Genomic DNA, 17,617 nt, shown 5'->3' on the forward strand with positions numbered 1-17,617 from the left:
TTGTGGGGGTGGAGTGGGGAATGGGATCAAAAACGGGGGGTGGGGGAGGTGGGGGGGGAGGAGAGGGAAGTGCACGGGATTATGGTGATGCAAAATGGTGACTTGGTGATGGGAAACCCTTGGGGATTACAATTGAGATGGGAAAAAAAAAAAAGGTACAAAATGATGTAAAAATAAACTGTTAAAAATTTTAAAAATACAAATACATTAAACTTTAAGGACCATTCAAGAGATCTAAAAATATATATTCAATATCAAAAGATTACCTCGACTGTAGTTCCTTCTTGTTCCCAACACAACACTTCTTTAGATTTTACTTTCTGTGGACTGTAATAACTACTCTCAGCTTGCATTTCAGTGAGCTGAAAACAGCATAAGAATAATAACTCAAATTAGTATTAAATATCAATATCATTATTATGATAAATTGATAGAAACAAGGCCAGTTTTAAGATATGGAAAATGTATTAAGTAAGTAAATAGATGCAACAAAGATACCTATAACTGACTATCCATGATGTTACAGCTAAATATGCTTGTTTAAGCTTAAACAGAAAATTTAAATGCAATTTTAATTTTTATCTAGCACATATTTATTTAACATTTAACAATAATGATGCTGCTTTAAAAAGCAAGGCTGTGAAACAAAATAGCCATAGTGATGATTCATGTATTCTATCAACAATTTTCATACATTTTAACCTCACTTATATTCACCTTTGTATTAAACCACAATGAAAATGATTTCCAAGATATCTCCCTACTTGTAATCAAAAAGAAAGCTATGAAGAAACACAAGTAGATTAAACAAAATTTTTTCTTGTTAAACCAAGGAAGCAGATTCTAGTGTTTATATGCAAAGCATTTACACACATATATACACTTAAACACACATATAGAATATATGTCACAGACTAACATTCAGCCATGCAACAAATGCTGACTGCCTGCTAGGTGACAAGCACTAATCTAGATACTGACAAAAGAAAAACACATTCCTGTTCCCCCAAAGCTCACATAAAATTTGTATGCATCAAAAAATAGATAAATTATTCTTAATAGAACCAGAAATGCAGTGTCCTGTTTTGGATCATGTTGCTGTAAAAGGACATTATAAAACAATTAAAATCTGGAATGTAACAGTAATGCATCAATGTTGGCTCTCTAGTTTTGACAACTTTATGCTGAGAATTAATGAATTATTCTTTTTTTTACAAGTTTTATATATAAACCCTTATTTTATCAATGCTTTAAAAGCAGTATTCACAAAGTTATTGTTGTTTAAAAACAATTCTAAAATCTAAAATGCTTAAGTTCAATTTTACAAACTTGATCAACCGTCAGCTGTCTACAATTATTGCAAAGAAAAAGCAATTAATTGATTAAAAGGACTCAAACATTACTAGAACAATTTTCAACATTTTTTTAAATGCTACACTTAATTTGGCATGATTTTTGTTGGATTAATATCAACTGTTCAGAATGCTAATGTAGAAACATGACCTTATTTTCTGACCAAAATATGAAACACAAATTAATTCCATACATTCTTCAATTCAAACTAAACAATGAATTCTAATGTTTTCCTCCTAAATATCACCATATTTCCCCTAAAGAAAGCTTAGAGACATAAATGCTTCAAATTTTTAAAAAGATGTATTAGCTGGCCCTCCCTGGTGGCGCAGCGGGTTAAAGCACAGCACTGAGAATCTGAAGCCACTTCCGCATGAGTTCGATTCCCGCCTGCCTCCTGCCCGGAGGAGACCACATGGCGAGCCAGACCTCTCCTGACCCGCCCGCTGCTTCCCTCAGCAGTGTACTTCGTAGATCTGCCTGTTCTGCTCCCCACTTTGTCTCTGGTGAAGCTTCTCACCGCCCCTGAGCCTCTGGCCTGTACCCCAGTTCTGTATGCACAAATAAATAAATCTTTAAAAAAAAAAAAAAAGATGTATTAGCTAATGACAAATAATGAAACCAAACTCTATGAAAATTTTGTATATAAATGCCTGTTCTGACACAGCTTAATACTGCTCTTATCAACCTAACAGAAATGTAACAGCATAATTTGAAACTTAAAAGTAAATGGGCAGGCCCTCCCTGGTGGCACAGTGGGTTAAAGCACAGCACAAAGAAGCTTAAGCCACTTCCCCATGAGTTCAATCCCCGCCGGCCCAATCCCCGCCGGCCCTGGAGGAGATCCACATGGCGTGGCAGACCTCTCCTGACCCTCCCGCTGCTCCCCTCAGCAGTGTACTTCATCAATCTGTCTGTTCTACACCCCACTCTGTCTCTGGTGAATCCTCTCACCCCCCGCATCTCTGGCCTGTACCCCAGTTCTGTACAAATAAATAAATAAAGCTTTAAAAAAAAAAAATGTAAATAGGCAAAAATAACCAGAGAAGGTATATACTACCTTTTACTATCCTTTTACTTCCCAACAAACAACTTTGTTTGGATCATCTACAACTGGCAATATATCTAACAATAACTGGCAACAGCTAGCTTTATTACTTTTAATTTAAGTACTTTACCACCTTTTAATTTTGCAGACTAACACATTATTTCAATAGAACAATTCAGAATAAACAATAGTGTTAAAATAGCAGGTTATATATGTGCTAATCACTTTGCCCCCAAGTCTTACTATAAAAACATCTTTGAAACCAATTAAGCTATGACTAACTTTTGTTGAAATTTACCCTTTTTATTTTTCAGGTTTCATCATATTTTTAAAAAGTGACTTTAAATTTTAAGTCTTCAAAGATTACTTACTTGAAAATATTTTTAACCCACCAACTGCTATAGTAATAAATTGTGTAGCTCTACTACTTATTAAGAAAGTTTATTTCAAGCATTAAACAAATAATCGAAGCTAAATTAAAAACACCATGATAGCAGAAACTTGATGGGTTTTTTTTCACTGCTAACAAGTTTCCTAGCATATATATGCTATACTACTTCACCAATTTAACATATCAGTTTGTGTCCTTCAGAATGCTTCTATGAAGAAAGAACAAGCTCACAGAAAAATTTTTGAAGAAAAAAATGTAACAGAGGATTAAAAATTTTGGATAACAGAAAGCAGATGAGATAGGTAGATAAATAAATTGATGGATTTATTCAACAAATATTTATTTATTGAACATGTTCCAGGCAATTTCCAAGAGCTGAAGATGCAACTAATCATCTCAAATATTACCAATAACTGAGTTTAGCGTACTATCAAAAAAATACCCACAGTTTCCTGAAAAGGTAGTTAACATTCCTTCATCAACTTATGGATATTTGGGTTTTTTCAATTTTTTTGGTCATTATAAATAGGGCTTTTATGAACTCCTAAGGACATCTATTTAGGTGTAATTATATAATTCCATGTTTACTTTTTTGAGGAACTACCAAAATGCTTTTCAAAGCAACTGCATCACCATTTTACATTTCTACCAGTTTCCCATCTGTTTTTAACCAACTCCAACTAAAACTGCACTGATGTCATATTACTGCTCTGTCAAGATTAGCAAATTTCAACAGTGCTAAATGCAACTATCACACAAGTTACCTCTCACCACTTTAAAATATGGCGTGTAGCTCCCCAACACTTTCTTGGTTTTCTAGCTGCATCACTGGTCATTTATTTTCAGTTTCCCTCAATGTTTCTTCCTCATCTTTTACATTTTTAATATCACAGTACCCGAATGCCTTACCCTAAGTCTCTACAACTGATTCAAGTCTTAATGTAATACTCTGAAATGTACACACCCAGTACTAACTTCTCATCTCAACTCCAGAGTCATAAATCCAACAGAATAGCTCTATGTGAATATACAGCAGCACCTTAAACTTGATAACCAAATTCCTGATTATTTATCTCAGACCTACTTCTTTCACTGTCTTCCTCATTTCAAAAAGTCAGAATTCAATTCTTCTATTTCTCAGAAGTCATCCCTAGATACTGCTTATTGAATTTGTATCTCACAATAAAGTCTATTAGGAAATAGGCTATCTCCTTGATCTTTGAATTCAACCAGAATCCAGTGTTTTCCACCACCTCAACTAGTTGCCACACTAGTCCAGGCCATCATCTTTTGCTGGAAAATTTTAATCTTCTCTCTCTGATATCTCTATACGTCTGTTTTTGTCCCCATACATGTATTCTCAACACAGCAACTAAAGTGATACAGTTTAAAAATATAACTCAGATTATTCTTAACTATTCTACTGAAAAACTGTCCCAAACTCTTTCAGGATAAAATTCCTTTTAGAATGTGGACCTCTCCTAATTCTTACCTCTATGACCTTATTTTATACTATTTTCATAATAGCTCAATTTGCTTTAGCCACACTGGTCTCCTATCATTCCTTAAACATCTGGGGTATTTACTACTTGCTACTCCTACGATGATTATTTCCAAATAGCTACAATTTCCTCTTTCACATTTCTTTACTTAAATAGTTCCTTCTCACAAAGGTTTTCCTGATCACCTTATTTTAAAGCATAATCCCCTCTTATTTAGTAGAAGCACTCATTCCTTTTCCTTCATTTTTCTATCATCAGTGGCCCACTATTAATGGCTATATGCCATTTGTTTATAAAACAATTTAATTCAAAAAGGCAGAGATTTGTATCTAATCTGTTCAGTGTATTATCACTGGAAACATAACATTCCCTAGCACTTAGATGGCATTTGTGTGTATTTGCTGAATAATTTAAATACTGTTTATGAACATTAAGAATGTGGAAACCTGTAAGTAATAAATAATCCAAAGTTAAGGCTTGGTGATCTTTGAGGATCAGAGAAGACAAAATATGATCAGAGAACATATAAGATGATGCCAAATACTAATATATTTTTATTTCTTAAGAGGATATTCACTTAATTAGTAAGTGAAATATGCATCTTTCCATTTCTTTTGGACATATATATTACATACATTTGTTAATGAGGAAGAGGTCAAAGTATTTAGCAATGCTAACAAAATAGACAAAAACAGGTAATTGGACAGCCTTAAAGTGTGGAAGAGCTGAAAAAAAGAGATTACATATAAAAACCCATCCCAAAAAATTGCAATCAAAGATGGGACAGAAATAGTAGCTTGAAGGGTACATGAATTCAGAACAATTTTTATACATATTTCATTTTTAGTGGAAATATTAAATCATTATGTATGCCATAGTGGCGCAGTGAGTAGGCAAAGAATAATTTCCTAGGAAGCCAATAAAAGAGGAAAGAGGATTCCTTAAGAAGAGATTAAAATTCCAATATTTCAAATGAAGAGGTATATAAGTTTACTAGATATTATTAAAACCTCTTTCATTTACTGAGTATAAAATAAACTAAGGTTGATTCTTAGTAGAAATTACAATTTAAGCATTAAAGTTGATAGAGAAAGATGAACAAAAAAAATGGGGAACTTACTTTGAATGTCACAGTTGCTTTTGTACAGTAAAATCCTATAGAAACAATAGGATCCTTCAAAGTCTGTGTTTTTTGTTGATGGATGGTTAATGCAGGATCATTCCCAAGATAGTCTTCCTCACCATCATCATAACTCACAATTGCAGGCACAAATGACCAGGCCCATGACACCCATCCTTGTGGCTGTTCATCCTCTTGTGAATACAACTCTTGACCTTTGTACTGAGAAGGATACTGCATATCTACTCTTGTTTCATCTTCACCACCTGTCAATCAAAATAGTCACTTGAGATAAGAAGATTTAACAAAAAGGAAATAAGGATTGTAAATTCTACAAAAATGTTTCTCCGATCACCTTTCCGCCTGTAAGTATGAACAAATCATACATTGGTTATTACCTTCCAGTTTCTAAATACTGTGTCAAAGTCACCTTTCATAGGCCACAATTAATGTTAATTGGGTAGTAATTTAGTGGGAAAGCTTTAAAGTACACAGTAAATACAAAGTAAATACAAAAAAATGCATCACTCTTCAATTTAAGTAAAGAATAACTGTTTAATCCTTCAACTTAAATAACAAATCTATTCTTCAATTTTACAAAACCTACCTTCCAAAAATAAAGCTAGTATGTTCAAAAACAGTTTTCTTTGTAACACAGCATTAAAAACATGTAAGAAAATTTCTTATTTCCTGATGTTCACAATGGAGAAAGAGAATATAAAATGCTTAATGCAAAAAGTACACCACCAATGAAAGAAATATCCCTAAAGATGAAAGTTAATGTTACAATAAAATTATTTTTATAGTGGGTAAGAAATGAACATCTAAACTTATTCCACCCTTAAGGACAAACACCATCAGAACTCTTAACAGTATTCCAACAACACAAATAAAAGAGATATATCATCAAGGAGTACAGGGAAATGTTGCTTTTTAAAATTTTAATAATACAGACAATCTACAACAAATATATACAAAACTATTCTCTAGTGATAAATCTATAAAAATGCATCATCTTTTAAATATCATGATCAGTTATATTCATTGCTAAGATTTCTGGGTAAGGAAAAAATCTTAGACATTCTTAGCACACTCTGTATGCATGGTCATTTACCTGCTTTCATCTGGGAAGTAAAAGACTTGATAAGAGTACCTAAAGATAGCACCAAACAATCTTAGCCATCTTATTTCAAAATAAATTATAAAAGTTACAAATCTAGAAAATATCTTGTGTAATTTGAAAGTATTTAACAAATCTTTGCATGGTACTTTTCAACTATAAGCATTATGTAAGTTTCAGGTAGAGGATAAAATTCTATTATTAAATGTCCCTTGCAAAAATCTCAAATGGGACACGATCATCTTGTTTATAAAAGAAGTCATTCATAAAAATCCAAGAAGTAATGACCAGGTAAATTCCACAGTGCTGGACTCTGTACTTCCCCCCTGTAATCCATTAAAATAAAGGGGCATTTATTGCATTATTTTTTTTAAATGAAAGAAAAAATGTATCATTAAGAGGTCTAGTAAAGCATTCACAGTTAATATTAGTTAACAGTTGTTAGTTAAAAAAAAAATTTAAGAAGGACTTTGACAAAAGATATTTTTGAAGTTTCAAAACCTTTGTTCATTACCTTGTAAAAAAGAATGAATTAGGGCCTAGGTGGCAGGGGTAAAGCATTTCTTTGATCTCTGGTCAGAATTCACTAAATATGCTTACCCTCTGGAATAAAAATATGAGACCTTCTGACAGAATTCTAGAACTTTATTAATTTCAGTGGATGTACGTACATACATACATACATACACACACTCACACACATATCTATCTACCATATACATGGTGCACATATATAGTATATTTATATGAGTTTTATGTTTGTATTATATTATTCAACTGTAAGCAAATATATATATATATATATGAGATACACACACACACACATACACACACACACACATACACACACCATTTCATCATATTGGAAGACTGCAAAAATCAAACTAAATTTTTTTTAAGTTTCACAATGGAGAAATTTATTAACAACTGTTTTAAATAAAGTTTTTGTTATATTTACCTATAATGTTTCCCAACAGATCTTTATTGTGACTGCCAGGGTCTTCTGCTTCTCCATCTTTAAAATTACCTATTTCTCCATAGTAAAGTGCAATCCCAAGTTGCATTATACGGATAAACATTGGTAATTGTTGATCTGTGATTGAAAGTTTCAAACTCTCTACTAAGGTATGAATCTGTATTTTAAAAAACAAAGACATCAATACAACCATGCTCAAAGAGAGTACCTTTTAACATACGTAAATGTTAAAAGTCAAATGAAATACAATAAGAAATACTGTCCTAAATATTTCTAATAAGTAAAAAAAAAAGTTTACTCTAAAAATCTTAGGACTTAAAACCATACAAACAAACTATGAAAGTATAAAAAATACAATGAAACTTTTACTGTCAAATATGGAAAACTGGGTAAAATAAATGTTCAAAAAAGCTCTTCAAGTACATTTCAAATTTAGCCATCACATAAAAAAATTTTTTAAGATTTTATTTATTTATGCATACAGAAATCAGATACAGGCCAGAGATGCAGGGCTGGTGAGAAGACTCACCAGAAACAGAGTGGGGAGCAGAACAGACAGATCGACAAAGTACACTGAGGGGAGCAGCGGGTGAGACAGGAGAGGTCTGCCTTGCCAATGGGCAGGGATTGAACCCCGTACTGAAGCGGCCCCGTCTTGGCTTAGCTTCTTAGTGCAGCCTCCAGCCAGCAGCGCCACCAGGGAGGGCCACATAACATTTTTAATATGAATCAATTACAAGAAATAAATAAGATTAGGGGCTAGATTAAAAGAAATATAGAAATTGAAGTTTATTCTTTAAAAAAAGAGACATCAACGGAATAAACACTTCATTATGATGGTTTGCTGCTACAATATAAACATGAAATAAAACCAATGAAGCCATTAAATCAAGTATCATGTAAGGATTATTTTGATTAACTAATATTTGATTATGAAAGATGAAAAAAGAAGTGGCAATTCTATTTTTAGAGCTAAAGGCACAAAACATTTTGGGAATTGTTTTTGAAGTGATCAATGAGGCTACCCATATACATTTAATATTCAGTTCCTAGAAATTTTAAGAATGATGCACTTAAATGAAAATGGCAAATCTTATATCACAACAGTAGTACTTAAAAATCTCAAGATCTGACTGAAGTTAAGTATAATGGCATCTCATATTTGGTAATCACCAGAGTCAAAAACCACATGTCAACAAGTTTATCTATATTAAAGTACTTTTAGAATGAAATAGTCAGGGCTAATCAATTTTTAAAAACCAAACTTATTTATGACAATGCTAAGTTTTCCCCAAATGTATTTATTTTCATTTTTCTATAATGAAGCCACATCCTAAAATGTAAAGAAGTACATTTCTACTACTGTGTGACCAGATTTTATATAGTAAGGCTTTCACTGAGTCCATTACAGTGAAACTTCACATAGCCATTATTTGCTTCCAAAAGAAATCTTGAATATAACCTTAACACTTCAGATTCAAAGCTAAAAGGAAAGCAATTATGTTATCCTGAAACACAAGCACCAAGACAACAAATTAAAACTTTACCAGATTCTATCTCTGCCAAAGAAATTAATTGAAAAACAAAAGGGAAAAGAAACAAAATTTAAACAACCCAGTGTGCACTGTGCACAGGGAGGTAAAAACTTAAACACTAGTATCTCACTAGTAACAAAGAAAGGTAGGTGACTAGTTGTACTTTATACAAATACAACAGGTACAGTAGACATTAAAGGACCATCTTCTCCATTATAGAATATTAGTATCTAAAGGTATGTAATTAAACAATAAAAACTGATCTCAAATTAAAATTAATTAACAGTAACACAAGTCCCTGTTTTAATTCTTTTTCAAAGATAGACACAGAGGTTTAGAAAACTGTTACATAATAAAAACAAAATTTATATTTAGAAACTGTATATAAAGATACATAGAAAACTTGAATGACAAATTTTCATATGTATCAAAAGATAAATATGTGTCATATTTATCTGAAAAATACCCACACAAACATTTTAATTATACTTTGAAATGACAGAGCAAAAGCTAATATTTTCTGAATGAATAAACTAAAACATTAAGTTAGCATATTAAGCTTTATAAGGTAATCTAAGAAGGAAAAAAGAAAATTACTATTATCATCAGATCATACCAAACAAATTGAAAGCACTGAAATATAAATTGATTTTTCAGTCAACTGTGGATACAAATGTGCTTTTTTATATGATCTCCTCTATTTAAAGAGAAGAACACTAAACAGCTGGAGATATTAATAAGGAAACTACTGTCATAGAAAAAAAAAAGGGGGGGTTCCCAAAATATCTCTCCTAGAAAACATAATGCAAAAACTTATGTTATATATAACATAAAACACATACACATGAACAAAACCTTTTTTCAAAATATAAACACTATATATATATATTTGTGAGATTAAATTCTTCATTATATAATAATTAGCATGCACAAGAGTCAACAAATAAAACGGAGATGTGCAAGTCAAAAATAAATACCTACTTTAATAACAGATGGCATCTTGGAATTTAGGTTATCATATGTAAAATGCAGACGAGTTCTGAAGGAACATTTGTACAATAAAGGATCCTGGTAAAATTCTATTTTACCACTAGCATTTCGTTTATCAAGACAAACTGTACAGTCAGAAAAATTGATAACTTTTCTCAACACCAGATCAGTTGCTAAAAATAAAAGAAAAATATTTTAAGTGAAAAGGAAAATTAGAGGAAAATGGCAACAACCATTAATTAGTATAAACGGTAATAAAAATATTCATTGTACTAATAAGATCCATAGAACATTTAGTACCAGAACTTACACTAAGATCTTCCCATTATTATTAATCTATCACTTAGATCTTCCAACAAACTTATGAAATAGGTACCAACAACCCCCAAATACATGTATGAAAAAATCAAAGAGAAGACAAAGAAATGAAAGTTTCCCTTCAACTTTCATGACACCTAAGAACAAATTAAAAACAAAAATTATTAAAATTTTCTGACAGTTCTGCAGTGAGGCATTAAGTGGCAATAATAAAATTGAGAATTCATACCAAAAAAAAACATTTCAAGTAATAAAGTTTACTGGACCCTCAAAAAAAATAGCTTCTTTCTAAATCGGCAACTGTTCAGTATGGTAACTACCAGCAATAGGTGGCTATTTAAATTTATATGTGAATTCATTAAAATAATTCAAAAATTTAATTTCAAATCCATAGGTGCAAAAGTTGTATTTCAAGTCCTCAACAGTTACATGTAACTAACCAGTGGCTACCAATATTGAACATTAAAGATACAAAATATTTCCACCCTCACAGACAATTCCAATGGGTAGGTAATTCTTCTCTAATAATTAGTGAAGTTTGTTTTCAAGGGAATCAAAATTAGACTACTGTTAGTAAGACAACCTACTAAAAAATGAAACCTTTAGCAAAAGAGTAGTTTTATTATTCATAAGCAATTCAAAAGTATACATCAAGCCCAATCCACATGGCCAGTAACTTTTAAATTAGTAGCATCCACATACTATTGTCATGGGAAGGTTCAAAACAATAAAATATGCTTTAGGCCCCACTCTTTGACGGTAATCTTAGTATTAATTCTTGGTAACCTCTAATTATTTAATATTTAATTTCTTTTTTAAAGATTTATTTATTTGTGCATACAGAACTGGGGTACAGGCCAGAGGCTCAGGGGCGGTGAGAGGCTTCACCAGAGACAGAGTGGGGAGCAGAACAGGCAGATCTATGAAGTACACTGCTGAGGGGAGCAGTGGGCAGGTCAGGAGAGGTCTGCCACGCCATGTGGTCTCCTCCTGGGCAGGCGGGAATCCAACTCATGCGGCAGCGGCTTTAGCTTCTCAGTGTTGTGCTTTAACCCACTGCACCACCAGGGAGGGCCAATATTTAATTTTTTTTTTTTAAGGATTTATTTATTTGTTCATACAGAACTGGGGTACAGGCCAGAGGCTCAGGGGCGGTGAGAGGCTTCACCAGAGACAGAGTGGGGAACAGAACAGGCAGATCGATGAAGTACACTGCTGAGGGGAGCAGCAGGCGGGTCAGGAGAAGTCTGCCACGCCATGTGGTCACCTCCAGGGCAGGCGAAAATCAAACTCATGCGGAAGCAGCTTTAGATTCTCAGTGCTGTGTTTTAGCCCACTGCACCACCAGGGAGGGCCAATATTTAATATTTTTAAGAAATAAAAAATAGAGTATTCATATGTCTGTCTAGAAACAAAGTTTTCTGAGCAAATAAATTTCAAATTTATTAGTTAAAAAAATTTATTTTATACATTAAATATAATTTAGTTACTGATATTGTATAAATGTATGCAAATTAAATTATAACAAGATGGAAATTAAAGAAACATTCTTGATGTTTCTCTCTATGATAACAAGTCATCATTTACTGAGTATTTGCTATTAGGCACTATTTTCCATTCATTTTCTCATGCAATATTTACATGGCTCTGTTAAAAACTGAGGCACAGTAAGTGTAAATAATCTAATGTCAGTTTATAAAGAGCAAGTGTGTAATTGAACTCTGGCACATCTTCCAGAGTATATGTGTTATCCATTATGTCAGATGTGTATATGTATTTTCCCATCACTATACACTTATCGCCCATTGTCCCTTTCTTCCTTGTATCTCAATCTAAACCTCTATGTACTATTCACTGCATTTGCTTGTGTATCTTTGTCAAATCATCTACCATATGTATGTCTACTACTTGTCTGATTCATTCTGACTTACTTAACTATACCTAATTCCCTGGAACTGCCTCCATTTTGCAGAAAATAACTGCATTTTACCTTTTATTATAGCTAAATAATGTTCTATATTGTGGATATAACACCACATCTTCATTGTCTACTTATGGGCATTTAAGCTATTTCCATGTCCCATCATGTTGAAGAATATAAAGTGGAAATATTTCAAGGATAGTCTAGAAAATTAGTGAAACATGAAGTTATTGAAGCTTTAAATGTTTAAGCACTAACTATAACTGGAATTATCTTTTGAAAACTTACAATATGAAATTTAGTTAGAACTTAAAAGACACTTCTTCAAAGAGGAAATGCAAATGGCCAACAGGCATATGAAAAAATGTTCAACATCCCATATACTCAAGGAAATGCAAATCAAAACTACAATGAGATACCACCACTTATACCAGTAAGAAAGGTGCACAACAGGCCCTCCCTGGTGTCTGTGGGTTCGGATGTAGCACTACAAGCTCACAGCAGCCACTTCAGTGCAAGTTCCATCCCCAGCCCTGGATGTGATCCACATGGTGCAGCAGACCTTTCCTTACTCACACGCTGCTCCCCTCAGGCAGTGTATTTCGTTGATCTGACTGTTCTGCTCCCCACTCTGATGAATCATCTCACCACCCTTGCACCTCTGGCCTGTACCCCAGTTTTGAATGTCCAAATAAGTAAATAAATCTTTTTTAAAAAATGGTACATAACAAAAAAAAACTATCATCAATAAATGTTGGCAAGGATGTGGTAAAAAGAAAATCTCCTATATTGCTGGTGGGAATGCAAACTGGTACAACCACTATGGAAAGCTGTATGGAGGCTCCTCAGACTACTAAAAATTGAGCTACCATATGACTCAGCAATTCCACTCCAAGGCATCTACCCAAGGGACAGAAAAACATTAACTCAAAAAGATACCTGCACGCCTATGTTTGTGGCAATGCTATTTACAATAGGTAAAACCTGGAAACAACCCAAATGTCAAAAAAATAACAACTGAATCAAGAAGATGTGGGATATAAATACAATGGAATACTACTCAGCAATCAAAAAAGATAAACTTATGCCTTGACGAAGCTAGAAGGGATCATGCTCAGGGAATTAAGTCAGAAGGAAAAAAAGGAAATTATCAAATTGTTTCACCTATAAGAGGTATATAGGAGAACCAAATAAGAAACAGGGGAAAAAAATAACAACACAAAACAAAATCAAACAGAGACACCCTGCAGGGGAGTAGGAGGAAGCAGTATCAGAAGGAGAGAGGGAAGAGCAGGGGGACCGTGGTAAAGGCACACAGGCAAACTGGGGGAGGAAATTCTATGGTGTCTATACCAGGGTGGGGGGAGTAAACATTGTTTCAAATGAACAATGATGTAAATATATATAAACTAAGAAAAAAAAACAATTTTAGGATTTTATTATCACTTAAAAAAATGAAACTCTATACCCTTTAAATAATACTTCTTCCAGTCCTCTCATTATCCTCCCCAATCCTTAAGCAATCACTAATATACTTTCTGTGTGTGTATGTGTGTGTATACTATATTCTGCCTACTGTGGGCAGCTCATGTATGTGGAATCAGACAACATACATCTTCTGTATCTGGTTTCTCTCACTCAACATGATGTTTGCAAGGTTTGTCCATGTGTAGTATGTATCAATATTTCTTTACTGTTTACAACACAACCCTATTATAACCAATTGAATGATAAACCTTAAAAGAGCAATTAACTTTAGGAGTAAAAATGAAGGGATAGAAAAAAACACATTGTAAGGGTAAACAATAGGTGCTCATTATATCCTTCACAATAAATATTACATAAACCCTTACATAAATATGAAATGCTGTATAAAAAATGAAAAATGAAATTTTAATAATATATCTCAACTTAAAATATTAAGATATAACTAATATAAAAAATAAAGCATCAGGTCTCACAGTTAATAAATACTCAATAAATAGAATAAATAAATGCATCTTTCAGGCATTGTCATACTACACAGAAAAACACTAGCAGCAGGTTGACAATAGTGATAATTCACTCAAGACTGCACTACATTAAGTGGGGGAAGGAAAATTTAAAATCAAGTTTCCCTAACTGCCAATCCAGTACTTTCTAACTCACTATAAATAATTACCCAAAGGAATATAACTTCTATAGTAAAGCAATACTACTTCCACAATAAAACTGTGATTAAATGCCTTCCCCTAAAATGTCAATTCATTTATTCAATCCAGCATTATTCGGTTGTTTGTTCAATATTTCCCATAACATCTGTGATCTTTACATATTTATTTTCATAAACATTAAGAGAATTAAAATTGTCTCAGAAACAATGCTCAGTAATGCTGTGAAATCAAGATACTTTATTTTCAAAATGTGAAAAATGAAGCTTGTAAAACAGACAAAAATGAAATTGCATTGTAATTCTTCTAGTTCCTAGTTTTCTGCCTTATAACTGGGCAAGTTAAACAATCCTGAAACTAAAGCTCACTCTGTATTTTAAGTAAGACTTAAGATGAATGAATGAAAAAAATGTCATCTTCAGCTTATAGAGTTGTTATGAAAACTAAAGAAAATTAATGTAAATGATAACAGCAGTTCATTTTTACAAGTACTGACTATGGACAAAGGATTTCTATAAAATAATTCAGTGCATTCAGAAAGAAAAGGGAAAAAACTGGATGGTTTCACTCATAGCAGGAGTATAAAGGATCAGGGGAGAAAATAACAGTAATAATGAACAATTATATACCAGAGACATTTTACAGGGGGTGGAATGGGATTAAAACTGGTGTGTATGGCAGAGTGGGGGAAGCTCATGGGGACTACAACTGAGATGGGAAAAGGCACAAAATAATGTAAAAATAAAATATTTTAATATTTAATAATATTTAATAAAAATTCAGAGCATTAATGTATGTAATACAAAAGTTCTATAAGGAGACACTATCTTACCCCATTTTAGAAATAACAAAACTAGCAGAGTAGTCACCCATCTATACAAAGTGGAAGAGCCAGGATTCAAACTCAAGCAGCCTGACTTTAATTCTAAAATTTCTAACAAATATATACTTCTCAGCAAATATTGACAGATAAGAAGTGTTCACAAAGTTTCCTTACTATTTTTCCAAGAATACCCATTCTTACACTATGAGAATATTATGCCTTATTTATTTAATATCTCTTCTGACAAAACTGAAACAGTATCTATTTTTTTCACAGCTGTATTTTCAGTGCTTTGGCACAGGGTCTACAATACAGAACATATTAAACACCAATAAATAGCTATCCAAACATCCCAAATGTGCCTGGAATATAAAGCCTAAGTCATAAGTCACAAAGGTATATTATTATGACAATTCTGAGTGATGCAAAAGCATAACTCTTCTTTCAAACATTAAAAAGTTTAAATATTAACTAATTTTAATTGCTACAACCAATATGTATAAAAATTATAGATAACATTTAAACAGGCACTTAAAGAAAGAATTAAAAATCAAGTACATTAAAAAACAACTCTGTGGTATCTTAATCTGAGGCTTTATTAACTTCCTATAATTGAATGTCAGGCTTCATATTTCCCAGCTTATAGGCTTAAAATTTCATTAGATTTATCAAAAAGTAAGTCAGTCAGCAAAAGGTTTAGATTCCCAGGACAACTGTTTCAAAAACAAAAAATGTATTTTTTAACATTTACTCACCAGAAATATCCATGAATGCACGATCCCATAGTTCACCGACTGTATAGCATTCTGCAGAAGTGATATTGACTGAAAGAACAATATCATCTTCAACGTATTTTAGTATGAGATTATTTATAACAATGTTTACATTATTTACAACTCGTCTAATCAAACTCTGCACATAACCTATAAAATAAAAAAGGAAATCAATTAGTTGTATACTTGTCAAAAAATATTTATTTCTTAAACCCATTAATGAATGTAATATGTTTTTTTTGTTTTTTTTTTTATTAAAAAGTTTATTTTTACATCATTTTTCACATTTTTTTTTCATCTCAATTGTAATCCCCATGGGTTTCCCATCACCAAATCACCCCTGTGCCACCACCATAGTCCCGTGCATTTCCCTTCCTTCCCCCCCCCCGTTTTTGATCCCATAATGAATGTAATATGTTAAGAGGATTATTTATTATATTTTGCAAAGAGAAAAATAAAATTCACATAGGTAAAAAAGCATGCCAAAGTGACCCTAATGAAAGGAAAAGTCCAAGCTACAGAAACCATTACCAAAAAGTCCTATATCAGAAAAAATTCAAGAGTAAGATAAAGAGACCATACTAGTAGCACCGTAACAGAACCCACTCAATGAGTATCCTATACGAGGGAGCACTTCACCTATTTAGGGAGTAATCTGCCTATTTTAGAAACAGTTTTGAAAATGAAGCATTGTTAATAAATATTAGAACAAAAAAGCTTCTTTCAGTTTCTTTTTAACTTAGTTGCCATTTTCTGTTAGTTCTTCAAATAGTCATAAAAATTAAGGGGGAGGAGGAATGTAGCAGCAACATGGTTATCCTACTGTGGTCAACCATTTACACACACATACACACAGAGACATACATAATTGAAATAGAATAGGGGAAATTTTGAATGTGAAAGGAGATGTAGGCAAAGACCTAAAGGGAAAAAAATCACAAGAAAAAAATTTAAAAGAGAAAGAATAAATATATAAAAACAGAAAAATAAGAAAAATAATTGCTTTTAAAAGACCTCAAATCAACAAAGTAGTAAGCATTCTTTTTCCATATAGTTTAGGATCTAGGATCTCTAAAATTTCACTTTTAATTTCATACGACTATGGGATAATTCAGTCTCATAAAAAGCACTTACAAAGATACAGGAGAGGCCCTCCCTGGTGGTGCAGCAGGTTAAGCACAGCACTCGGCATGAGTTCAATCCCTGTCTGCCCAGGAGGTGATCCACATAGCCAAGGCAGACCTCTCCTGACCCTCCTGTTGCTCCCCTCAACAATGTACTTCATCAATCTGCCTGTTCTGCTCCCCCTCTGTCTCTGATAAATCCTCTCATTGCCCCTGCACCTATGGCATGTACCCCAGTTCTGTATGCATAAATAAATAAATCTTAAAAAAAAAAAAAGTCCTGTTTCCAAGAAGTCAAAAAGCATGACTAATGATGGTTTTTCTATTTCTAAAAATACTATCAATTGATAATTTACAAAAAAAAACACTTAAGGCCCTCCCTGGTGGCGCAGCCGGTTAAAGCACAGCATGGAGAATCTAAAGCCGCTTCCGCATGAGTTCGATTCCCGCCTGCCCCGGAGGTGACCACATGG

The 17,617-nt window shown here is 32.9% G+C and overlaps 1 protein-coding gene across 3 annotated transcripts in view; it reads right to left on the reverse strand.

The window, feature by feature from the left end:
* VPS13B (vacuolar protein sorting 13 homolog B (yeast)) overlaps positions 1-17,617 on the reverse strand; it is a 561,763-nt gene that overhangs the window by 520,345 nt on the left and 23,801 nt on the right. For all 3 annotated transcript variants that reach the window (XM_004679695.2, XM_004679696.2, XM_012722965.1), the window contains exons 5-9: positions 16,003-16,170; positions 10,027-10,208; positions 7,493-7,667; positions 5,415-5,680; positions 267-362 (exon numbers count right to left, since the gene is read on the reverse strand). In XM_004679695.2, the coding sequence (XP_004679752.1) occupies positions 267-362; positions 5,415-5,680; positions 7,493-7,667; positions 10,027-10,208; positions 16,003-16,170 (887 nt within the window). The remainder of the gene's footprint in view (positions 1-266; positions 363-5,414; positions 5,681-7,492; positions 7,668-10,026; positions 10,209-16,002; positions 16,171-17,617) is intronic.

The sequence above is a fragment of the Condylura cristata genome, unplaced genomic scaffold, assembly GCF_000260355.1.
Source record: "Condylura cristata isolate star-nosed mole 26May11 unplaced genomic scaffold, ConCri1.0 scaffold00009, whole genome shotgun sequence".
Classification (NCBI taxonomy): domain Eukaryota; kingdom Metazoa; phylum Chordata; class Mammalia; order Eulipotyphla; family Talpidae; genus Condylura; species Condylura cristata.